General features: G+C 34.8%; 1 protein-coding gene across 1 annotated transcript; it reads right to left on the bottom strand.

Moving 5' to 3' along the window:
• Positions 1-1,746: 1,746 nt before the first annotated feature.
• On the bottom strand, positions 1,747-21,360 carry LOC112044889 (phospholipase A1 member A). The gene is made up of 7 exons (XM_024080884.2): positions 21,104-21,360; positions 9,564-9,705; positions 8,582-8,807; positions 7,705-7,885; positions 5,059-5,250; positions 4,104-4,272; positions 1,747-3,496 (listed from the first exon to the last, which is right to left on the bottom strand). Exons 1-7 carry the CDS (start codon positions 21,159-21,161, stop codon positions 3,394-3,396), a joined length of 1,071 nt encoding a protein of 356 aa, XP_023936652.2. The 5' UTR covers positions 21,162-21,360; the 3' UTR covers positions 1,747-3,393.
• Between the last annotated feature and the right edge of the window lie 5,069 nt (positions 21,361-26,429).

Raw genomic sequence — 26,429 nt, 5'->3', positions numbered from 1 at the left:
TAGAAAGAAAAGGAAATGGCCAATAAATTATTTTAAATTCTTTACTAGGTATTTTAAGCATATTAATATGATTGTTCAACAACAGGTTACAAAAATACATACTTTATTTAGTTACCTATTTTATTGTAGCTATTAAATTATATTGTACTTGTCCTAAAGCTAATCAAAAGACTTTGATTTACTATTTTTACCACGGATACTTATATTAATTACGTAAAAAATATGTATATCACATTATTTCCATTCTCTAAAAGTATCTACTTGAAAAAATATAATATATTATTGTGTGTACCTTAAATAATCTTTTACATTGTTTTTAATTACATTAGGGAACTGTAATTAAATGGTCTAGAATTAATTACAGTTCCCTATTCGTATCTAATTAAATAGAATTTATTTCTCCTTCAAAATCTTACGGCTTAATACCTAAGCCGTAAGATTTTGTTATAATTATTTTTAAAAGTATCATGCATTATTTAATGAGTACCTGACAATTATTATTTTTGAATCAATTCATGTTTGTTCCGATATTGTAAATACATATTATGTATTAAATGAAGACATTACCTTCCCGAATATATGTTTGAAAATTGTTCATTTGTTTTAATTTTCACTTCATCGTCAAGTTATGGGTCTGCCTGATAGTCACCTATGCTTGTCAGCTGTCACTTTGCCAGCGTTTTAAAGCATTTATCAAACCAATATGTTAACAAGATACCTTGGTAATCTAACACGCTAAATTTAACCAAACTCAGATCGTAATTTGTAAGAATATTAGAGCAGCGAAAGATTTGACAATTAGAGGGAAAGCATTGAAAACAAAGATTTACAATAAAAAAAAATGATAAATGAAAATATATCTTGGCTGCCCTACGGTATTTTTTAACTAATCAATATTTAAATCAGTTTTAGACAATTAGTTTATATATATATATACCACCTGACCAGCGACGAGTGACCACTGTTTCACTCAATCTCGTGTTGGCTCGTGCCGACGCTAGGTGGCGCGAGTTGTTTCGTAAAGAGTAGGGATTTAGAGAGGGTAGCGATCAGTTGGCGGGAACGACGATATAACGCGATATAATGTTGTGTAATTCTTTATGGGTAACTTGGGATAGACGGGGAGTGTGACGTGAGTGGAAAAGGGGAGTGTTTGTTAACTGTCAAAGACGTCTTTAACGTTCACAAGTGCGTGACTCCACTCAAGGTCATTCTCTGCCATTCTAGGGTCTTATTTTGGTTACAGTTTGATTTGTTAATTTTTTTTATTATTATTATTTTTATAATATTATATTATAATTATTAATTAAATATATTTTTAATAAAGTTGTCCTGATTAATATTGTGAAACCTTTGTTCGACATTGGTTTCTTATTTTTTTAATCCACTTCTTAGTCTGCAAAAATACATTTTTTTGGTGTTCTTTTATATATTTTTTAACCGAATTCAAAAAGGAGGAGGTTCTCAATTCGACGCGTATGTTTTTTTAAATGTTTGTTACCTCATAACATCGTTATTTATTAACCAATTTTAAACATTCTTTTTTGTTTGAAAGAGTATACTTCCAAATTGGTCCCTTTTAATTTTCATGAAAATCGGTTCAGAAATTTTGTGTTAAAATCAAAATATGTGAAATACATCTTTGAAGTCGGATCAATTTTTATGTTAAAAAGATATTAATGAATTTTTTATGCATTGTTAAAAATAAAAATATAATAATATATCATAGGTTAATAAAAACAGATATTATATAATTAAAAGAACCTATTTATTTATGAATAAATAAATATATCACACCATAAAATAAATTAGTATTTTCAAAATAATATTAGATACACATTAATTTAGTAAATAATCGTACTCGTACCAAGTAGACGAAAATCAATGCTAAAAAGTAACAGTATTTTTTATTCTTACAACTAGAATTGCGGTTTGGTAAGTATTTTAACTACTTATAACCTCATACTCGTAATATAGGTACATACAACTAATTATACGCTCTAGCATAATTATAGTTTATACCTTATAATTATTAATTATCACTTGTGCAATATGAGCAAAACACTATTGTGAAACTTATGCAATGGTAACATGAATATTTATCAAACTTATATATTATTGGCTAGGTAGGCATTATATATATATATGGGGATGATGACAAGGGTTGAATATATTGGTTTTTATGAGACATTCGGGTAATTATTAATATATTACCAATATAAGATCAATATTAACTAATTAATGTCTACATAAAATACTAAGTTTGTCTGAATGTGTACAAAATAAATAAGATGAAAATTCATACATTTTTAGCTTCCTTACAATTAATGTGACATTTTGTATTATTTGAAGTATAATCATAAACGCACCAATAACAAAGATATTTGTAATTTTGTTTGATCGCGCATACAAATTTAACGATTTCTCTCAGCGACGACGTCATTCTTTCGTGCAATTTGGCACGTTTTTTAGTGATCCATGGCAGCGCCGCAAAATTTATCTTTTAAATACCTATACCTCCGAAAGTAATGATCGCAGTCACCCTGTTACCTCTACAAAATTACTTTACTATCAGCAACCAGCATACTCTTAATTTATATACAATTTTAAATCATCATACATCATCCCTATTAAATTATTGGCAGTGTCCTTTACTTTTTCGCATAGGTAGGCAGTATCTAAGTTTAATAAATTATAAAAATGTCAACGTTTAATTTTTTTTTAATAAATTAATAAGTAAACATGCATAGCATTTACTATTTAAAGTCATAATATACTTTATCATAATCTACCCGACCATTTTATAATTAATTATTTACACAATCTAGCCTATTATTATATTCTAAATTACCTTTCTCTATTTTAAATTACCCAAGTATTTCCCTAATTTAATTTAAATACTTTTAATATTAAGCCGAATAGATACAATATTATAATATTAGCTATTTTATCATACATAAACAATATCAATTATATACTATCAAATCATACAGTATACGTGAGTGAGTGATATGTGAGTTATTAAGATTGTAATCACGGAATGTCTACTTTCGCGTTTTCTGTTCTGTGAATGTAATGGTAATAAGAGCTACCCGGCACCCAATCTTGTTGTTCGACAGCTTTTGCACGAGACGATCCGGTGACATTACAAAGTTGATACTAGTAAGAGTATGTAGATATACAGAAATTTACAAGTGAAAATCGTACGAGGCGAGTTAATGCAGATCGAGTGACAGGTGATTCTTCGAACTTTTAACTTTAAACCTTTATATCATTTTTATCCTATCATTTTATTAGGTATCCACGCGAGGTAGGAACTAAAACTAATATTGGCAATACAACGAAGACACGGAAAATGTTGAGTAAAATGAAATGTCCAAGTTTTCTCTACCATCAACTGTACGGTGACACGGATCTCAACCGCCTCGCTTTCCCAGGAAAACCTCTGGCGTAGGGTGGATTCGCGTTAGTGGTGACATAATACACCCCTCGTGCTCTACAAAATAAAAAAAATAACTGTGTTAGCTATGATTTTCTGAAAAACATAAAAACAAAGATTAATGTGAAGGGAGAACCATCTTATGTAAGAAATAGACTTTGACAAACCTTGCTGCTTCTTTGGTACAGTGGTTTCAAGGTTCAACAGAGGATTCCTGGGTTCAGCAGATTTGTAAGAGGTTCCAATGTGTATTAACATCGGATTTTTTTAGTCTTAATATGTTTGTATTAATTAATGTACAGTGAAAGTTTGGAAGTGTAGCTAAACTATATAATATTACATGCTGTATACTAATATCTGTGCCAATGTTTATCTGGATCCTTTCAGTCATTTTGACGAGATAATAAATAACAAACATACATACTTCTATACTAATTATTATAAAGCTGAAGAGTTTGTTTGTTTGTTTGATTGAACGCGCTAATCTCAGGAATTACTGGTCCGATTTTAAATTCTTTCAGTATTAGATAGCCCATTTATAGAGGAAGGCTATAAGCATATTTATTCCCCGTATTCCTACGTGAACGGGAACCACGCGGGTGAAACCGCGCGGCGTCTACTAGTTCATGATAAAGTGAGATTATATTATAATTAAATCGCTTACTTATGTGTGACATGTTCACCCATGAGCACGTACTCCGTATCCTGGGGCTCGCACCAGCCTATGAGGTAGGAGAAGAGATTCGGACAAGGGCCTGCCCAGAAACCGACCCGACTGTTGATGGACTCGATAAAGTATGGAGTCACTTTTGTATGGTCGCAAGATAGAGTCTCTGAAATGAGTTTATTAATATAAATTTAAGTAATACATACTATTATATAAGCTACTTTGTTTATTTCAAAACAGTAAAATCAATTCTGAATTTTCACATAAGAATAAAAAATGTTTTTTACTGCCATCTAGTTTGCGTTAGTGGTACTAGATGGACAGCGTTGCAGTAACGCGATAGTGATACGCAAAAGCATGTAACTTTTCATTCTGCCATCTAACGTATAATACTTGAACTTCATAGACGATAGCATTTATTTCATTCACAGACACAAAGATGACGCTTATTCGTATAAAAACTAGCAGATGCCCGCTTCTTCGTCGGCAAGATAATCAATAGTTAAATAAGTTTTCATCCATTTTTCAACCCGAATAAATATTTCTAATGCTAACAGACAATTTTTCGCATTTATAATTTTGGTATAGATGACAAGTAGGCAAGTATTTTTATTATACCAATAGGAGAGTGGTAAAGGACAAGTTTTTAACTTGACTCAAATACATAATCGAAAATATTCGCCAGCTCTCGGACATAAGGATATACGAAATGACTTATATGGGAGGGTGGACAGCGAGGCGATACGTAGCCGGTACGTGTCCGCGGTGGTAGATGATTTTTAAGCTTAAATTCCAAATGGCTTAACCCTTAAAGGCTACAATGATTTTATAATACCACTATGACTACAATGGGTGAAAATACAAAAAAAACAGAATTTTCCGCGACCGGAGTTGCGAGCGTCCGCTAGCATTACACGATGATATGATGAATATGATGATTAGGAATTCTTACGAAAGATCGTATCGTGGGCGCATCCAGGCTGACTGGAGCCGCCGTTGACGTAGAAGTCGGCGTGACCGTTCGGACCCCACTGGCCCAGGATACCGGCCCCGGTGTGCACGATGTCCACGAACAAGGCGTCCGTGTAGTCCAAATCGCGAGATCTGTTGTTTCCCATGTAGAAGAAAATAGTCGGATCTAGACCTGAAAAGAGGAAACATATAATTTACTATCTAACAATCCATTTTCAAGAAAGAGGTGAACCGTCTTTTCGTCCGAAACTCCTCAGTGACTGAAGATAAAAGTCTTCCAACAATGCGTATTGACAGTGATGACCCATGGTTCCGAGACTTGGTCGCTAATTATGGGGCTCATAAGACGGTTTTGAGTCACACAGCGATGGAATAAGGTATACTCGAAGTATCTCTGCGTGATCGTACGCTACATCGCTATGAGGCTGTACAGACTACTTTAGTATTTTAGTAGAGTAGGAACGATTTTTGTGCGTTAAATCCAATAAATTGTTCGTACTCAACTAAAGTAGTCAGAACTGGGCTTGATCACACAAACATAGCTCAACGAGTCGCGAAGTTGAATAAACTAATATCAATATCTAATATATAATAGAGAAAAATTATGGTTTATCGAATGCACTGTAGAAAAGCTTATCAGCTCTTTCTAGGTATATACGTTTATTAAAACTTAATCATAATATTTAAAGAAAGCTGATATTTTAAAAAGTTATCATAGTCCTATGTTTGAGCTTTGTGTAAGTAAAAGCAGGTATAAAAAACTTCGCTACGTCCCGTTGCATAATGCTTTAAAGTCTCACTGTTTTAAAAATATTATTTAGAATAGTGTGTCAATACATAATTCTAACGTCGATATTCTATAATAAAATATAATTATCTTAAACCTTCAAAATAGTTGCTTAATAAGTATTTATCTATGTAAATTACCTATACTATCTATGTAATTTACAACTGTTCAAACTTATTATTACCTATTACATATCTATTGCAATGTTAGAAGCTACGAAACCAGTAATTGAGGCAACTCATCGTAATATAAGTACTTAGGCAATAGGTAGTACGCACTGCAATTAAATCACAGTGCGTGCTAAACTAAAGGTTAGCGCAGACATCGCAAAAAATGGTAAACGATATTTATTTTTCATAGTAATAATTGACGGACTATGTAGCCCGATGGTAAGTGGAAAACCATCGTCTTTAGACAGCAACACTTCTCAGGGCATACAAAAAACATGATATAAAGTGCTTCTCTGCGATCATCAACAGCTTGTGTTGTAGGTGTTAAACCTCATTTTACCCTACTTGTAATACCCTAATCATATGTACCAATACATACTAATGTATTATCTAATCTAATATAGGTATACTTGTCAATGTATTACCTCAGATTTTTTTTATTGAAATAGATGACAAAGTCTCAGTGAACCTGAGGCATACTCGTAGGTTAAATCTGACGTGCGATTTTAGTTACGCTCGCAATCACAACCTTACGATCAGAATACAGCAAAGCCGCTGACCGGAATACAGCACAGCCACAAAAAACTTTACTACTCGTATTACTGAATAAAATCAATGTATTTTATTTAATTATATTTTGAATGACTTATATAATTTATTAATAAACTTTAAATTAATTAATAACTCTATTTAAATTTGATACCAACAAATATTTTCATACATGTTCAGCTCTACACGCAGTCTGTGGTGATCCTTAAACTTATTATGGTAATTACTGAAAGTACAACCGAAATTGTAAAATATTACTCAAAACTAAGTGTTATTGCTGTATCTAATTGCATTTAATGATGTAGGTTACTTGTTTACACAAGCACCTATCTATGATTGAGGTGGTCTAAATAGAAAAATATCTTCTCTTACAATTTAATACAATTCTCACTTAAGATCTAGAATCCAGATATTAAGTGTAACCTTCGCTAATATACTCGTAATAATTTATATCGTTTATTTTGACGGCCTCCGTGGCGCAGTGGTATGCCCGGTGGATTATCCTAGATTCGATGGACTGTGCCAATTGAGGTTTTCTTAATTGGTCCAGGTCTGGCTGGTGGGAGGCTTCAGCCGTGGCTAGTTACCACCCTAAGGGCAAAGACGTATCGCCAAGCGATTGAGCGTTCCGGAACGATGCTGTTTAGAAACTGAAAGAGGTGGGAATTTTCATCCTTCTCATAACAAGTTCGACCGCTTCCATCTTAGATGGCATCATCACTTACCATCAGGTGAGATTGTAGTCAAGGGCTAACTTGTAAAGAATAAAAAAAAATATATAGTAGCACCTTGCAAGATGCATTTTTCCCTACCAGTGTGCTTTGCACCTATTCATAATATCCCATTGTAAAAACCTGTGTAAAAGCAACGAAATTGTATTTACGAGTTTACTATGTAATCTATACTAATATTAAAGCTAAAGAGTTTGTTTGTTTGATTGATTGAACGCGCTAATCTCAGAAACTACTGATCAGATTTAAAAAATTCTTTCAGTGTTAGATAGCCCATTTAACGAGGAAGTCTATAGGCTATATATTTTCAGTATTTTCCTACGGAACAGGAACCACGCGGGTAAAATCGCGCGGCGTCAGCTAGTTTGTAATAAACAAAGTAAACTCACCAGTTATACGGCCAAGCTTTCCTTCGGTTAGATGGTTGGCAACCAGTCCAAGGATATGCGCCCCAACACTGTAACCTATGGTGTGAATCTTCTCGGGACGCACCGACTTCACCGGGTGGTACTGGAGGTACTCCACCAGTTGCGTTATGCACATGCTCGCGAAACGCGGGGCCCACTCTATCTGAAACACCGATGTATTTCAATCCGAATAAATTAAAGGTGATCGTCCTTCGGTGTGCCCTATGAATCTATACTATAATATCAATAATATTATAATGCTTTATAATATCATCAATTATCAATAATATTAGAAAGCTGAAGAGTTTGTTTGTTTGTTTGCTTGAACGTGCTAATCTCAGGGACTATCTGGTCCGATTTAAAAAAATCTTTCACGCAGAGATACACATGTACCTCTGTGTACAGAATTTGTATTGAATTAGTATTATCTATAATTGTTTTTTTTGGTTGCCGATGATTAGCAACCTATCCCCCTGCTCTATTTTAAAGTAAGCCAATTCGTTGTTGTCATTTGGTAATAGCGGTCTTATTGTCATTTGTGTAAGGTGCTGTCAATTTTAGTTCAAGTTTTAACTGCGGGACTCCTTTCGTGACGCGGAGTCTAGTAACACTTTGGTATATTAATTAGCTCGCCACTGCACTGTGTATCGACCAAAATATGGTCGATGTCAAAATGTCCCCAACTGTGTATCGACCATTTTTTGGTCGATTGCGTAGTGTTTTATCTTTTACCTTCTTTTGGTTATTTAGCCCCTTTTGTGTCACATTTTTACTTATATTACACATAGTAAAAAGAACAAGGACGGCAATAGGTCCCTCACAACTTCTACAAAATACGTCTTTGGATTAATATACTAACCTGACCGAGACAAGGTTCTTTGACGAGTGGGCCATAATCAACGATTATTATGTTATAATTGCCCCTTTTGAAATACGCCTGTCTCATATCCGTGCTGGGGGACAGATTTCTTCCACCACCGAAGCCGTGGACAACTATTTTTGTCGGATGCTTCGTGTTGAATTTCGAATTTGTGAGCGAGTCGTTATCGAGCGTGTTGAGCAACTCGCCTTTCTCTTGGGTCGTTCTGGGGAAAAACAGGACAGTCATAAGACCTTCAATGTTCAACTAGTCAAGTATACTATACCGGTATATACGTAATCGTTGTAATATTATACATCATGATTGACGCAAATTAAGTTATTTATATCACAGTCAGTGATTTATAAAGTCTACGATATAATGTTGCATATTAATGAATAATTATAACCTAACTTTCTTCTATCATTCCCAATTATGTGTTACAAATATATCAAAATAAGGACAACTGATTTGTTGATCAAATAGTTAACCTTTTCCTATTTGTGTCCGAGGCTCCAGTCGGCTCCATATATTTGATATTTCTTTCTTTTAATGATTTTCGATTTCAATTCAATCGCAATCGCAATCCGATTTCAAAATCAATTTCAATGCAATTCAAAATGGAAAATTAGTATGCCTTAGACGAAACTCCTGTTTTATGGAAGAGATTGTCTATGTCCTGCACTGGTTCATTAAAATAGGTTGATGATGATGGTCATGAAGTAAATAATTTATTCAGGCGGTCTTAAATATTTTCAGAAACAATCAGCTGGCCTTTTCACTAATTTGGTCTTTAAGTAGTCAGTAAGTTAGTTGGCAGATGACATTTGTTACATTGAATTACAATTTCGTATATGTCTACAATAATTGTTAAACGTTTAATAAATTACTATTGATCTTGGACGAGCATCTACCCAAAAATTTGCTGCACTAATTGGTATTATAGTATTGAAAGTATAAAGCATTCTTGTTTGTAACTTACCTGGTATATAAGTAATAGAGCATATTTGGGTGAGGACATGTGAACGGTGGTGGAATACATGACCCTGTTTTGAATAAGTCTCTTATAAATTGAGCCTTCTTCCTCTCTTCCTTTACTTCATTCTCTTCTTGTGTTTTCAGTACTGAAAAATACAAGAAACGGATTTCGTTATTCATAAATTTCTGAATTAAAATAATCTTCTGAATTTTAGACCTTGATAAAAGATTAATATTAAAATACTTTTAAGGCTAAGTTGCAGAAATGAGTAGGTATTTAAATATGGTAAGATAAGTAATATCGCTGAAAACATGGCTGGTTGCTGGTTGGGAAAGGAGTTCGATAGTTTCTGTGGGCGTGGGCAAAATGTCATAGCTTTTTCTTCTTCACGACAGAATGTGGATTTTCATCCTCCTCCTAACAAGTTAGCCCGCTTCCATCCTAGACTGCATCATCACTTACCATCAGGTGAGATTGTAGTCGAGGGCTAACTTGTAAACAATCAAAAATATATATATATATCTTTTTAAACAGCGGGTAGCGGCGGCGGCGGACATAAGGCAAGGTGGTCTTGAACTTAAGTTGAAGTGTCTTTAAGTTGTCGATGTCAAACTGGAGTCAAACATTATCGAACAAAATCGGCACCTACCGTGTGTCGAACAGAACCAGTGTCGAATTAAATTACCCGTGGGTGATTCAAAGTTGTAAGAAAATAAACTCTTCAGTTCAGTAGCTTTTTTTTATTATTTTAAAAAAGCAAGCGCGTAGCTGCAATCATGCCTGATGGTAAGCGATGATGCAGCCTACGGTGGAACGCGCTTGCCTAGAAGATGCCTATTTATTCTTGACTTGAAAATACCCATATTGTAGGTGGTGGGGAAAACTGAAGCTGGGAGAGCATTCCACGTCTTTGCAGTGCGTATAAGGAAAGAGGAACTAAACCGCTTAGTACGCGTCCGAGGGATTTCAACAACGTAGCGGTGTAGATCTCTGCGATGTCTAGCAGTCCTGTGGTAAAACGGCGAAGGTGGCACAAGATCGAACAGTTCCTGAGCGCACTCCCCGAAATATATCTTGTAGAACACCGATAGACAGGCAACCTTTCGGCGATGCTCTAAGTTTTGAAGTTTACAGTCTGTTAATGCCTCATTGCTAATGAGTCTTCTAGTACGTTTATCTTTAGCTTTACTTTTAAGATTAACAGACAATAATTAATTCACTATAATCAATTTAATTATTCATTCTTGCAGGTCAGCTTAATAAATACATTAGGCACTTGCAAAACGCCTGGCGTTTTGTGTGCGCGAGAGATAAGAAGATGCCAATGTATCTACGCAGGTTGCGTCCCATACTAAACGCGGACGGCACGGATATCTTCTTGCAAAAATAAGTATTTCCTAACGTTAACATATGTATGTTGTTCTACGGTTGACGGAAGCACGAGTGAGGGGTATTTAGGTGAGCGTGTTGCATTGTTTCGTGTTCTAACAGTCAGACCGTAAAGACTGTATTACTTTATTCGTGGCCACATTCCGACAAAGAGCACTCGTTTTACATTATTTGGCTCGACAGGTTATTTGTTAAGGTCGAAACAATTCCTCGAATTTGCATTTATTTTTTACTAGCGGACGCCCGCGACTTCATCTACGTGAAACTCTATGTAAACTTATAACTACCCCTATCCTACCCCACGCAATCCCTACCCTACCGCTACCTACCCCTACTCCTACCGCTACCCTATTCTACCCTACCCTTTTATAGACATTTATTAGATCAACAAATAATTAGAACATTTTATGGTTCTATCTTTTATAATTTAGGCAGCGTACGCAAAATAAGTAACTTTTTTGGTTGATTTTTTACACCTTGCGTCCGAAAACCCCAAATATCTTACGGAAACTCATTTTTTTCCAAAATTAAAGTTAGCCTATGTTACTAGTGGATAATTTAGCTTTCGAATGGTGAAAGAATTTTTAAAATTGGTCCAGTAGTTTTTGAGCCTATTCATTACAATCAAACAAACATACAAACAAAGTTTTCCTCTTTATAATATTAGTATAGAAGTATAGATAAACAGTTCAAGAACTATGCATTCGGTTCTTGACGACCGCGACCCGCGACCGCGACCGGGTCGTACTTATCTAAACAAATCCCGAGAGTGCGTCGCGCGACCGGGTTTGTTTAGTGCTCCATATAAATTCATACTAAGAAGTGGGTCGTACGACCCGGTCGCTGTCACCAAAAACCGAATGCTAGCTTTATCTGTGAATATATAAAAACTAACTATTCCCGCGACTTCATCCGCCCCTAGACTTCCTTGATCCTACCTCCCTGCATATATTAAACTAATATATAACATATTTTAAACTAATATCGTTGCCTCCCTGACTTTTCGCATATATATCTTAAGAACATAACATACTAATAATTGTTTTGTACACGCAATTTATAACGGGACCGAGGCCTTCCACTTCGGGTATATTGCTTTATTTACAGGAACATTACAGAAATTATTTTTCTTTGTTGCCCATATTAATGCAATATATTAGGAAACTATTTTTTTTAAGTAAACAAAGCCTGGTAAATTAGGTATAACGTTCTCGTCCCTCTCCAATTAGTCGAAAAGACTGTTGTTGCTGTGGGTACTCAGACTTATTACTTAAGGACCTGCCTCTTTTTGTCAAAGCTTATAAAAATCGATCAAACGATTTTGTATAGTTAAATGGTATAAAAAACGATCAAAAACTTCCAATTTAGTATAAGATATATACCTAATTTAAGCTCAAAGTCACTCAGCGGGCGATAGAGCAAACTATTCTTGGAGTTTCTCTGCGTGATCGAATTAGAAATGAGGAGATCCGCAGACTTACCAAAGTCACTGACATAAGGCAGATAGTAGTGAAACTGAAGTGAAAATGGGTCATATACTTTGAAGAGCCGATGGACGTTGGGGACCCAAGGTGGGGGACCCAATCGGAAAGCTCAGTGTTTGACCGAGACCGAGGATAGACCGAGGATATCAAGCGGGTTGCAGGGAGCCGCTAGATGCTAGAGACCGTTGTGCTTAGAAGTCCAAGCAAGAGGCCTACGTCCAGCGGTGGACGTCTACCGGCTGATAATGATGATGATGATGACTAGTCCATATGTAATTAGTCTGAGAGTCGGTACGATAATAGTCCAGCGGGCGGGGATCTAAATCATAACCAGTGGTGCTAACATGTGACCAGACAAACTAGTGAAGAGAAATAGACAAATTTCAATGGCGGTGCAACTGAAAATACAGCTATCGTTCATTGCCTTAGTACGAAAGACCATCTCTTTCTTCCTAAGGCAATGAAATATAGCTGTATTTTCTATACTGAGACAGGGATAACATTTTTTTTTACTTGGTCGCATGTTAGCTCTTGAGTTCGGCCCTTTTCCCATGAAACTATTGAGGCTTACTTACTGAAATGTTTCATCTTGTGTTACTTACACTTACACTAACTCCTTAAAGTTATAAATGCCAACATAACAATATCTGTTTTGGATAATAGCTAATTAAAACGGACTACAGCTTTCAATTTTTAATTTGGTTTTACGATTTTGTGGAAGTTAAACCTTGCCTCTGTTATTGCTCAACATTCGTTCGTTCGTACAAGGTCGACTTGTAAACTGCATAACATACATACTATAACTACCTACTTACAGAAAATAAAAATTAACACGCGATGTTAAACAAAGGATATTTAGAATTTTTTAAAACTCAGCAGTTTGAGAGGTTCTACAAGAGTGAATTATTTTGCGTAAACTTGCATAATTATTACGCAAAATCAGTGCATAATGCAGGACCAGATTAGCATACTCTATGTGGCTTCGATAACTATCCATATTCTGCTTACTGTTGAGCACGAGTCTCCTCTCAGAATGAGAGAAATTAGGCTAATAGTCCACCACGCTGGCCAAATGCGTATTGACAGACTTCGCAAACGTAGATAATTAAAAGGTATACCTACAGGTTTCCTCACGATGTTTTTCCATTACCGTTTGAGATACGTGTTATTTAATTTCATAAAATGCATATAATTGAAAAATTTAACCTACTTACGTCCGAATCGAAACAGTTCATATCCACTTGACAATCACGGCTCTGTAGCTTTCTTCAGATTACGAAATTCAAAAAAAAAAAACAGTAAAATCCGGAGATGGAGATCCGGAGATTAAAAAATTACATTATAGTGGTCAAAATACTACAGCCAACATACATAAACCATAAATTCATGTATGTAACTTATATTTTGCAAAGGCAATGACTATAATAGACCTTCTGTGTAGACGAAAATGGATAAGAGAATTAAGATGTTTTTTGCGAAAGGCCTATGTGGTTTTATCTATAAGCATATTCAAGGAATTTGTCCTAAAATAGATGCAAAAATCAATGACATTTCAGTTTTATATTTCATCATTAGCAACCCATATTCGGCTCACTGTTGAGCACGAGTCTCCTCTCAGAATTTGAACCTACGCCCTCAGAATCGAAGGCAGAGGTCATATTCACTAGGCTATATCACGGCTCTTATATTTAGGTGCATCTAAATCTGTATCATGATACCATATCGGCCACTTATATTTGGCCGCAAGCCTAATTGTTATAACTAGTTAAAAGATTTATGATGTAATAAAATTATACGTAGCATTCACCAATGCAAACTTCTAAGTTCAGATCTAAACAAAGATAAATATTACTTAATAAACAAAGCCAAGATTTAGCATTCAAAGATGTAAACAATACACAGACAGGTTGCGCAAAACAATTTTATAAAAACGGATACAATGAACAGAACATGAGAAGTTTATGCAACACCGTATCGGGTTCCCATATTTGTCCAATATTTTATGATCTTCCTACCAGTTGGGTCTTCTCTCTATAACGTATCTGATAACGTTGGGTGTGTAAATGATTATAATTCAAAGTGCGGCAGGTCAGGGCACTTTCACTTTCTGTTTAATCATTTCCATGTGACAGTTGTTTTAATTGTTTACTTACCTTGACGACTTGTCTGATTTAGTTGTAGATGCTTTGCCTTAGTGCATTTTTTCCGCTTGTAATCGATTCTGGATTCAGTTTGGGTGTGTTCATTTGCTGTGGTTTCTATAGCCGTTTTCCGTTGGTCCTACAGAGATACGACGTCAAACAATCTACCATAGCACCGCAAGACATCGGGTGGGTTTTTATCCCTATATTGTTGATGTCCCTAGGACTCCTACAAAACATTTTGTATTCTTATATTCTCATACGCATGGCTAAGGTTTGGAATACCCTTTCCGAAGTCTGTGTTTCCTGACTCTTATACTTTTGTATATCTTTAATCAGAGGCGTCTCTAGCTAAAGTAGCGCTCGGGTGCAACTATCACTCTAGCGCCCTTTAGTACCTAAGCGTGCTGAGCATTGTTAAAATGTAATATATACAAACAGTACTTCAAGTTACCAGAAACTGTCTGTATAGCAAACAAAGGCATTGTAAGTAGTTTCCTATTTGCCTCTGCTAAAACTCTAGCTCTAGATTCCATGCATAATGAAGGTATGCATACAGGAGTATTTTTTACTTGAGGTTACGTTAGGTTACACCGCGCCCGGGTCCGCTATTATAACCCGCGCAGCTCCCCTGTGATCGCGGCGCCCTGGTGCAACGCACTCCCTGCACCATAGGTAGAGACGACGTTTTTGAGATTCTGTTGGGCATCGGTTAAGCATCAATCAAACCCTAAGAAATCCAGTATGTAATAGTGTGCAAACTGATAAGTAACTCAGTTATATAAACATACAGTAATTGTTACGGTTCAATTGTCTTAAGCATTTAAATAAAAAATTTAGTTCACACATTGTTATCTAATAAATATCGCTTCAATAGAACAAGCCGAATGCAATCCCCATTCAAGAAGAAAGAATTTATCCTTTACTAGAAGATAGCCGTGGTTTTACCTGCGTAGGAATACGGGGATAAAATATAGCCTGCGTTACTTGCTGATAATTTAGCTTCAAATTGGTAGAAGAATTTTTAAAACCGGTCCAGTAGTTTCGGAGCTAATTCGTAACAAACGAACCAACAAAATATCAAATCTTATACTTCTTTGGTACGGATTATACAAACGTACGAATATGTTGGAACAACGGATTGTAAAATATAATAGTGACTATAAATGCATATTCATAAGCTATTGCAATAGGAAAATCAATGGAATTTTTAATGTCACCAATTGTGAAAGAGCTGATACATACATGACTTGAGTTAATTCGATTACCTCACCGCGCTTCAAGGAGAATTTTCGACCTTAACAAATTGCTTTATTAATGCAGACACGCTATTGAGAAATATGTTTTGTATCTTTATTGTGTTTTAAAATATTAATATTTTATATGTTATTTAAAGTTTTCGTAAAATTTATTCGTAAAACGACACCACAAAGAATAAATACTCTACAGTCTAACGACGGTATTTTGAAAACCCAAAAAAGTTTAAAAATATTTTTTTTCAAAAATAAGATAAAGAATTTGTAAAAAAGTTAAACATAATGCTGAATGGCAACTTTTTTGTTAGGATTTTTACAAAAAAATAATGCTTGACTATTTTGTTAATTTAATTTGTATAACACGAGGTATTTTTATTTTAGGCAATTAATTATTGCTAGACGGGCAATAGAAGTCAATGCAGAAAAGAACTTTAACATCAATAGTACGCGGTCTAACAGTTGACCAATGCGTAGAAACACATTTTCGGATGTTAGCGATGTACGAACTAGTAACTGCACTCTTCACCGACGTTACAATCGCGTACGAAATTTTTAATTATTTCCCACTTTTTTAAATGGTCTTAAATTGTTACTATCGTTCTACTAGATTGAAAAAAAAAATTTTCTGAGATATGATTACATGAAAATTTAAATTTTTAAATATTTTTTTGACAATACTATATGTATAATAAATGATGATCTATATTTCAACTGTTTCATGACGTCACGTTAACAAATACTTTACAAACGGGGCGTTTGACAAAAACATTTGTTATCAATTAGTTTGTCGTTTAATACATTAAGTAACATTGTGACGTCACAAAATAGACGACAGCGTTTTTGACGTTTGGAAAATTTTAAAACCTACTTGATTTTAAAATTAAGTTTCCATAAAGAAGAATTGAATTGAATTGAAAATTAAGTTTCCTATGAAATCCTTAATTTTTATTAATTAATATTGATATACTTCGGACCCTTATTCCATGTACAGCATGTACTATACGAAATTAATATTGTTTATATTGAATTTGATGACTTAACTACCCTTTTGTACCAGCGCAGATGATCGCCATTTTGGTTCAACTTACTTGCTAAAGTCTATACCTATACAACAGTACAAGTTCCAGGTTCCGGTGTCGAAAATATGTGATGTATCTTTTTTATAATACTCTGTGAACATAAACAAGTGTTTCATAACAATTGAGGACGACGACCTACAAAGATAATGCTTTTAAAATTGTTTTGGTGTCCATTTCCATTTTCACTCGTTTAAGGCATCTTGTGTCCATTGCATAATAAACCTCTTTCGTATGCACCTGTTATGTAGATCTTTATTTTCTTATCAAATTATCCCATTACGTTTGCAAATGCATGTACTCGTATTATGGAAAGTTTTTATTAATGATACGAGTAGGTGATTTTTGTAAATAGTATAGTAATTGATAAGATATTCTAAAAAAAACAATTAATTGAAATAGTCAGTTTTGTGAACAATATAGGTTCAAAAATTACGTAAATCGTCAAATATCATTCTGAGAACATTGAGTTAACGTACAAACCTCTTGAGTATATTAATTGTTTAAAAATATAGTAATTAGCTTTTATTTATTATTATTTGTTATTATTGTTAATTAGTATATTTTGATGATATTCTTCTTCTTCTTCTTTCTGGTTCCCTGTTTAATTTTCCTTGTTTGTCATGTAAATGTTTAAGTCATTTGTAGGCATGTTTTGTGACGCCATAATTCTTCATTTGTGTAATTCGTGGATAGAGTCGTTGTTTACATATTTATTAACCCCTTTCTCTTCTTCTTTAATATGTAAATATTTTTTGTTCCAAATAAATAAAAATAAATACTTAAAAACGAGGTAAATGCTACTGATTCTTGGTTTTTGATAAATTGCGCCTTGCTGGTTGTAGATGAAGTTTTTGCTATTAAAATATATTATATTATTATTAGGTATATGTAGGTCATTTAAAGTCAGTTTGTTTTTCATAAAGAACTGATTTTGATATCTGTGATTTTCTAAGATTTTTAATGTATGTAGGTCAAAAATGTATGTTTTCAATTGAGTAATTCGACTTTTTATTTAGGCCTTTTTATTCGTGCCATATAGAGAACTGTAGGCAGCAGGTTCACTTTATATTTCTCAGGCCCAAAATAATTCTTTATCGAAGGTTGTTAACCAGTGTATTGCATAATCATATAAACTGGTGTTTCTTAGTTGTAACTCTCTCGCTTATAGTCTTGAAGCCTTTTCACCAAAAGTTAATTTGTGAACTAGTGGAACATTAACGTAAGACAATAATCAACTCATTAATTCTTAATTTAATTCTAAATTTAATTTAAACTGAACGTTATAATTTGGAATCGCCATGTATTTTTGACATTATTATACATTTTCCTACGAGGACCAGGCGGGTGAAACCGCGCGCCGTCAGCTAGTCAATATTTTCATTGCCAAACAATTTTTGATTGATTTTTGACAGCATCCGTAATGCAGTAGTATGCGCGTTGGATTTACAAGACGGAGGTCCTGAGTTTGATACCCGGGCTGGGTCGATTAACGTTTTCTTAAATGATCCAGGTCTGGATGGTGGGAGGCTACGGCCATGGCTAGTTACCACCTTACCGGCAAAGACGTATCACCAAGCGATTAGTTCTTACAATTTAGCCTGCTTCCATCTTAGATTGCATTATAACACTTACCATCAGGTAAGTGTAGTGTTGTAGTCAAGGGCTAACTTGTAAAGAATATATAAAAAAAGAATTTTCAAAATCGGTCCATAAATGACGGAATAATCGCTGGATATACATAAAAAAAAAAACATACATACAGTCGAACGTAGAACCTCCTCCTTTTTGGAAGTCGGTTAAAAATAGATGTGATTCCTACGATATTCCCGCTAAACTCAGCAAGGATTAAACACAGCCAAATACCGCATCCAACGGCTCCCTGTTGCCCGTTTGATGTCATCGGTCTACCTAATACATATATTACACAAGAAAACATTCCGGTAAGATCTGGTGCCATCTTATAGTCTGCGAGAGCAGTGTTATGCAACGGCCGGTGCCGACTCGCTTTTGTAACGTAACCCACTCGGAAGTAGCGCGCAACGCGTTCTACATGCTTCATTTCGTTTTCTTATTAAATTACTTAGGTGTTGGTTAACTGCGTTTTGCGTTTGATTGTTGTGTATTCTTTGTATTTGGATGCGTAATTTTTTTTTTTATTTTCACAACTTTTTATTTGACTTGATCCCTGATCAACACATTTTTTTTTATAGGAAAAATTCATGGTTCCCGCGAGATTTCTGAATAACAGGATTTTACGAGAATAGAGTCGCTGTTCATTATCATCATTATTATCAGCCGATGGACGTCCAATGCTGGACATAAGGTTTGAGCCGCCAGCATCCAGCTCCCTGCGACCCGTTTGATATCCTCGGTCCACCTAGTGGGGGGTCAATCAACACTGCGCTTTCCGATGCGGGTCGCGATTCCAGCACCGATCGCGATTCCAGGACTCCAACGCCCATCGGGTTTTCGAACTATGTGGCCTGCCTATTGCCACTTCAGCTTTACAACTCGCTGAGCTATGTCAGTGACTTTGGTTCGTCGGCGGATCTTGTCTTTTCTGATTCAATCACGCAGAAAATCCCCAAGCATAGCAGACTCCATCGAACGCTGAGTGGCTTTCTAATAAGGCCCATAGTTAGCGACCAAGTCAAAATTCAAAATTCATTTATTTCAAGTAGGCTCAGTTTACAAGCACTTTTGACTCGCTCGTCAGTTGACTATTTGTAAAGATACTACCACCGGTTCGGAAGGCAGGTTCTGCTGAGAAGATACCGGCAAGAAACTCAACAGGTGCTCTTTTGAAAAAGTCATACAGTATTATAATTTACAATTGATAACAATTACAATTTCTTATAGTTTTATTTCCTGTGTGAAGGTGGAAGTTGATCCAATGACCTCCAAGCACCTTTATCGTTAAGGAACTCATCAATAGTGTAGTAACCTCGACTAAGTCTCGGAACCATAGGTCATCACTGGCAACTCGCACTGTTCGAAGACTTTCGTCTCCAGGCACTGACGAATTTGGACGCAAAGATGAAGATTTAAACATACGCTAGATGTTAATAACAATTTATTTATTTAATTCATGATAAAATTGCCTAATGTAACTAACCGGAAACAAATTATTAAAAAGTTGTCCTGTTAATAGGTATCTGTAATTGCATAATTATGTAATTATAAAGTAGTATGGACAACATTACTTTAAAATACACTAGCCGACGCCCCACGGTTTCACTTGTGTAGTTCTTGTTCTCGTGATAATACGGGAATAAAATGTAGCCTATGACACTCACAAATACGGCTTTCTAGTGGTAAAAGAATCATCAAAATCGGTTTAGTTTTACCCCGTACCTATAATACCTATAATATCTCAAACTATCTCCTTATTACTTTAGTTTAGATCAGATAAAACTACTTCCACCTGTGCGAATGCATCTTAATTAGATGATTTGTTAACCAGTGATTGCCTACACTTAAAGTTATTTTGCATTTATAAAAATACTAAATATTATACATTTAGAATACATAAAATGGCAGTAAGCCTGATTAAAATAATAAAATAGGAAGGCAGAAAATCAGATAGAGAAGAAATTGTGAGGAGGTTCCTCACTCTGGAGTCCTGACCGCCGGTTGCTTGGACACTCAAATATCCCGCAGCGGAAAGGTTGAATTTTTTTATAAAATAAAATTAAAATTACTCAGTAAAATGTTTTTCTTTTCATTGCACTGTTCTTTATTCTTATTTATATGAATACTACTAAAACCTACTTCAAAAATTATAATATTTAGGTACTATTAATTAATTGGCCAATTAGACTGGTTGTAGGCTTATATTAATTAAAAAAATTCAACGACCTCCGTGGCGCAGTGGCATGCGCGATGGATTTACAATACGGAGGTCCTGAGTTCGATCCCCGGCTGGGCCGATAAAGGCTTTCTTAATTGGTCCAGGTCTGGGTGGGAGGCTTCGGCTGTGGCTAGTTCTCCGGCACAGACATACCGCCAAGTGATTTAGCGTTCCAGTTGTGTAGAAGTGTTGTGTAGAAAACGAAAGGGGTGTGGATTTTCATCCTCCTCCTAACAAGTTTATGAAGATGATAGAGGCTCTACCATCACTTACCATAAAGTGAGATTGTAATCAAGGGCTAACTTATAAAGAATAAAAAAAAAATAACATTTAATAACATTTACCAGAAAATTGTATTGCAGTAATTCCAAACACTAACAACCATTGTGCGTTTGTCACCATTTTTAATTTTCACTAATGCCCGAATTTTTTTAACAGCGCTTTTTTATACCGCTCACTGTTCACAACAATTAAGCTCCAGAGTATATAAAAAAAAACAAAACAATTTTTTTTTTAATTAGTAGCCGAATGCACGTGTGTTCGTCAGGTTACGGAACCCCTGTACGTCTACTACGTACGTGGTTGGTAAACTTACTGACAGCGAAAGTAAATGTAGGAACCTTGCCGTTCGGTTCCTTTTGCAAAACAATGATCATAATATAAGGAATTACTAAATAAACCCGTTTATAATAACGATTACAGTATTTTCCAGACCACGATTATGATTATATAATTATTTTTATCTAGATTTTTCGTTATACTATACTAGCTGTCGCCGCGCGGTTTCCCCCGCGTGGTTCCCGTTGCCGTAAGAATATGGAGATAATATATAGCCTATAGCTTTCCGCGAAAAATAGGCTATCTAACATTGAAATAATTTTTCAAATCGGACCAGTAGTTCCTGAGATTAGCACGTTCAATCAAACAAACAAACAAACTCTTCAACTTTATAATATTAGTATAGATTAGTATAGATATATTTACAACAACGAAATTTTTTTCTTTCAATTTTATAACAGCAAATAGCTTGCTTAAAGACGTGATAGCCCAGTGGATATGACCGGCCTTCGATTCGGAGGGCGTACGTTCGAATCCGGTCCGGGGCATGCACCTTCAACTTTTCAGTTGTGTGCATTTTAAGAAATTAAATATCACGTCTCAAACGTTGAAGGAAAACAGCGTGAGGAAACCTGAATACCTGAGAAACCACAAACCTGGTGTGTGAAGTCTGCCAATCCGCATTGGGCCCGCGTGGTGGACTAAGGCCTAACCCCTCTCATTCTGAGAGAAGACTCGTGCTCAACAGTGAGCCGGATACGAGTTGTGATGATGATGATGAAGTAGCCTGCGGTTTCACCCACATAATTCTCGTTTTCTTGGGAATAAAAGAATATTACAGCTTATGTTACTAGTTTAAGATCTAGGTTTCTTTCTATTGGTAAAAGTATTTCTAAAATCGATATAGTACATACATTTTTTTATTACAGATATACTATTATCAGTACCACACATTCTGAATACAGAGAAATGATATCGTATACGAGTAAGTATAGCTGTAGAATGTAGATATAAATAAATAGATATACATAGAGATAATAGTAACAATAACAATATGTGACTATGTTAATCTTACCTTAGTAATTTAGTATCTTTATTAGTCTATTACTCTATTCTATCTTCATCTACATAGTACATACGATATTTCTAAACAAATTATAATGCTTGGTATGAATTACCATACTATAGCATTTAAAAAATATAATAATGATCGTTACAGAGTCATTAAACATTATCACATCAAACTAAATTTTCGCCATGTATATATCCATTCCGGAAGAACAAACGTCACCGCGATGTAACACTATATCTGCGCCATCTAGTGTGAGAGACTTGAACTTTTTTATGTATCGACTAAACTCTACACTTTCGACAGGAACCTAGCCCGCCGTACGGGCCATACCCACACCTCCACGGTATCCCACCACACTGCAAGATACCTCCTAACCGTCGTCATCAACGTCGCGAGCTCCTTGTAGTGGCCGAACAGCCGGCAGGCACCTACGGCGACGAAGATGGTGACGCGATAGACGACGCACTTACCGGATTTGACGCCACCCCATCGCAGGATAACCAGCAATCGCAGTCCGCGTGGAGCACCTGAACTGACACCCAAGACGACGCACAAGGCCTTACCCGGGCAAGGAGGCTAAGCCTCGAGGCCCGCACCTTCCTTGTAATATTAAAGCTACTGTTATTCATGCTCATTTCAAGCACAAAAGCATGCTATTATTAAGCAGTTGCTACTTATTAGCATGTGTATAGCAACATTGTTAATAATCAGCATGCTTATTTTAAGCTTGCTCAAGAATCAACAGTCGTGCGATTTATGAGCATGCCACTGGATGCGCGGGTAGAAGGGAGCGTACTTTTAGCGCGTCTGAACAAGTTTGCTTATTGAGTATGCTAGTCGATCAGCATTGCTATTCTGTATTCTCTTCACCTTCATCTCTCCCTGTCTAACACGATACTATAGACAGAGCGATAGATACAAATTAGCATGTGTAGTTGGAATGTTTGTTTTGAACATGCTTATTTAAGAGCATACTTAAAAATAGCATGCTTATTGCTAGCAAATGTAAACTGATGATAAGCATGCTCGTATGGAGCATACTTAATAGCACGTTTTTAGCATGCTATTTTAGAGCATGTGTAACAGTACCTTAATTGTGGAGGATTTTGGAGAGTCCAAACCACAGGGAGACGCGTATAAATAAAACACGTATATCTTGTTAAGTAGAGGTGCAATCGCTTCAGGCTTCGGGAGTGAAGTGTGTGTATTGTTATTGGGGTGCTGAATTATATAGGATTAGAAGCGAGCGCAACCCGTATACTTTATTGATACAAAGATAGTACAAATAAAGGAGACAAACTTATAAGTAAGAGTGAGATGGGTATATTATAATAGAGCAAGAGGTATGTTTGATAAGGACAGCGATACTCTAGTCCGTACATGGTTGTTAATCAGTTAACAACTAACAGAACATACTAATTTATGCTAGTGGGAAATGTACTATATAATGCTTATTAGAGCTTATATCTAAAGTATACAAATCTAGGGAATCAGTTACTATATTATTACATGTCTACTTATTCTATATATAATTAGCACTCTTATAACTAAACATGCATAATAGAAGTAATATAATACAAGTAAGAACTACCAATACAATGTTATCAATATATAACTAGTAATATGTCTATATTCTAAATAGCCTAAATAATCTAACAATTAATCACATAAAGATGTAACTACTCGGCAACATGAATTGCTGGTTCAGACACCAACAATTCTTAACAGTCTCCCCCTCGTGCGAAGATGTAATATTTTAAGATGAAATCTGCAGCACCAAATATAGGGGTTGACGAGAAGACGCTATCTAATAGGAGTAAGGTCTTATAGGGCTCCGTTACTAAAAAACAAAATCAAATGTTTTAACTAGTTCTATTTTGTTCTGTTAACTGAGTTTAGGTTTTCCATTAATGTTTGTTGTTTATCATTATGACTTTATTCCTTCGTATAAATAGCTATAATTTTGAAATTGATATTAAAGTAATTGACTTTATTCTAGGGTTAGTGAAGTAGATTATGTGATGCGGAATATATTATGACTTTGATTAACTTAGGCAATAATCATCTCTATCAATCAAAAATATCATGTACTATTTAAAATTTCACATTCCTTTGATGTAACTGATTGTTAAGTATGATTAAACTCTGCACTGATTCAAAACTTGTAGTTTACAATCTTCCTTATTTGCTCTTGATTAAACATATTGAACACAACTACTCGACAAGTAGTTTAACATCGGTGTTACATTGTTAGTGAATGAAAATATTCCTTTTATTTAGCTTCATTTGTTTGTTGTGTATTTTTCTGTTACTGAAGTAAGAAAGTCGAGAAAAATGTATTTTTATGTTTGATATTTTGATTATTTTTGTAGCGATTTTGTATTTCTTGTTATCTCTATTTATGTTGCAGTTATTCTTTGTTCTTATTGATTAATGATACTTGCGATATTTATTTGATTCCATTGTAACGTTGTCTCACAATGAGTCGTGTTGTAGACGTTTCTTTGTAATCAATACTAAGTTTTCTAAAGGCCTTGAGTCTAGTTTTCCAAGATGAATTTTGTATAAATTTAATATAGTTGACATTTACATGGAGCTCCCCCTCGTCTCGAGACTGAGTGTGTTGATACGATTGTAATAATATTATGAGCATTTTCACAAATTTAATTATTGGCAATAAAGGATGGTACCAATAGTCCATTTCGTCTATAGCCTTTGTTATGATTAGGAATTCTGGCTCAATAGGGAAATGTTTAATGTTACAATTTTGATCAGGTTCAATTTGCGCTATTTCATGTAAATAAATTCTTATTTTACGCGTGCGTTCAGTGGAACAGATTAAAAATTTTAACTGCCACGTTATCGTATTTTTCTTGTCGAATGTTGATCTCTTGAAAATAATAACCGAATTCGAATATATCTGTAAGATTGGTCTTGTTATCTGTTCATTGAAAAGATATCCGAATAGTTTCATGCTTTGCGGTAGTATTGTTATCTTTCTATATAGATGGTTATTATTGTTTTGGTGAATTAGCATTGTTTTCTTATCTGCAGCTGACGATAATAAAATAGAATCCAGTATTTCGGAAACATATTTTATTGTACCTTCTATTGTTAAGGATTCGTTTGTGGTATCGTCATTTGTATGTTTGTTCGGTATTAGTTTTAAACAATAGCGTTCTCGGATTACTTGTTTTATGACATTGTTATTGTGTCGTAGCTTTAGAACTATTATTTTAGTATTTGCAGGTGGCTGTAGTAAACCATTTATTATTTTTGCGATAAACTGATTTGTTATTTTGGCTCTCCAATTAATTATTTGACTATGTCTGTCTATTGTTAGTTTCCTAAATGTTAAAATAAAATGAAGCTGTTCTAGTTTTACGATAATGCGATTTAAGTTCAAATGTATTTTTCTATTCTTTGCAGGTGGTGCCAATAAACTAAGTTTAATTATTTTACTACTAGCAGGTGATTGTACTAAAGTAACATTTATTGTTTTGTCAGCCGGTTTTCGTGTTTTTATAGTTTCTTGTAGTTGGTATTTGCTGTCTAATATTGTCGGGCTAGTTTCATTTGCAACGCAGCTTAGATTTAATTTTAAGTAATTCAATAATTGAAGGTTGTTTGAGTTATTACTTCTTAAATTGTTACTATGTTGTTGTATGATTTGCAAAGATCGTGCGGTGTCAAATTTTATTGGCGCTTTTTTAGAATTTAAACGTGGGCAATCTTTGATGCTTTTTATATTTATTAATTTTGAGGCCAAGTTGAGATTTTCTGTTTTGATTGAACTATAATGATTTATCTCCTTAAGTAAGTTTACTTTCAAAAGATAAATGTCATGCATTTGATTAATTATCATATGAAATATTCTTGCAGATGATTTTTTCAATTTAGCTAGAGCCACTGAGCTTGATATGACTGGCTCTATTGGTGTGGATTTTAAATAATGTTTAGCTTTTTGTAGTTTATTTATTGATGATACAAATGTAACTAGTTCGGTATTTGGGTTTTTGCCGAATTTGCCACATTGTTTA

The sequence above is a fragment of the Bicyclus anynana genome, chromosome 9 (assembly GCF_947172395.1).
Source record: "Bicyclus anynana chromosome 9, ilBicAnyn1.1, whole genome shotgun sequence".
NCBI lineage: Eukaryota > Metazoa > Arthropoda > Insecta > Lepidoptera > Nymphalidae > Bicyclus > Bicyclus anynana.
This window is presented reverse-complemented; position numbering and strand designations above follow the sequence as displayed.

Excerpts from the sequence above, each read along its gene's own strand:
- LOC112044889 (XM_024080884.2), bottom strand. The coding sequence starts at position 21,161 with ATGGTGACAAACGCACAATGGTTGTTAGTGTTTGGAATTACTGCAATA. Across the intron at positions 8,808-9,563 it reads CTCTATTACTTATATACCAG|AACGACCCAAGAGAAAGGCG; the intron begins GTAAGTTACAAA and ends GTTTTTCCCCAG. Across the intron at positions 5,251-7,704 it reads AAAGCTTGGCCGTATAACTG|GTCTAGATCCGACTATTTTC; the intron begins GTGAGTTTACTT and ends TCCTCTTTTCAG.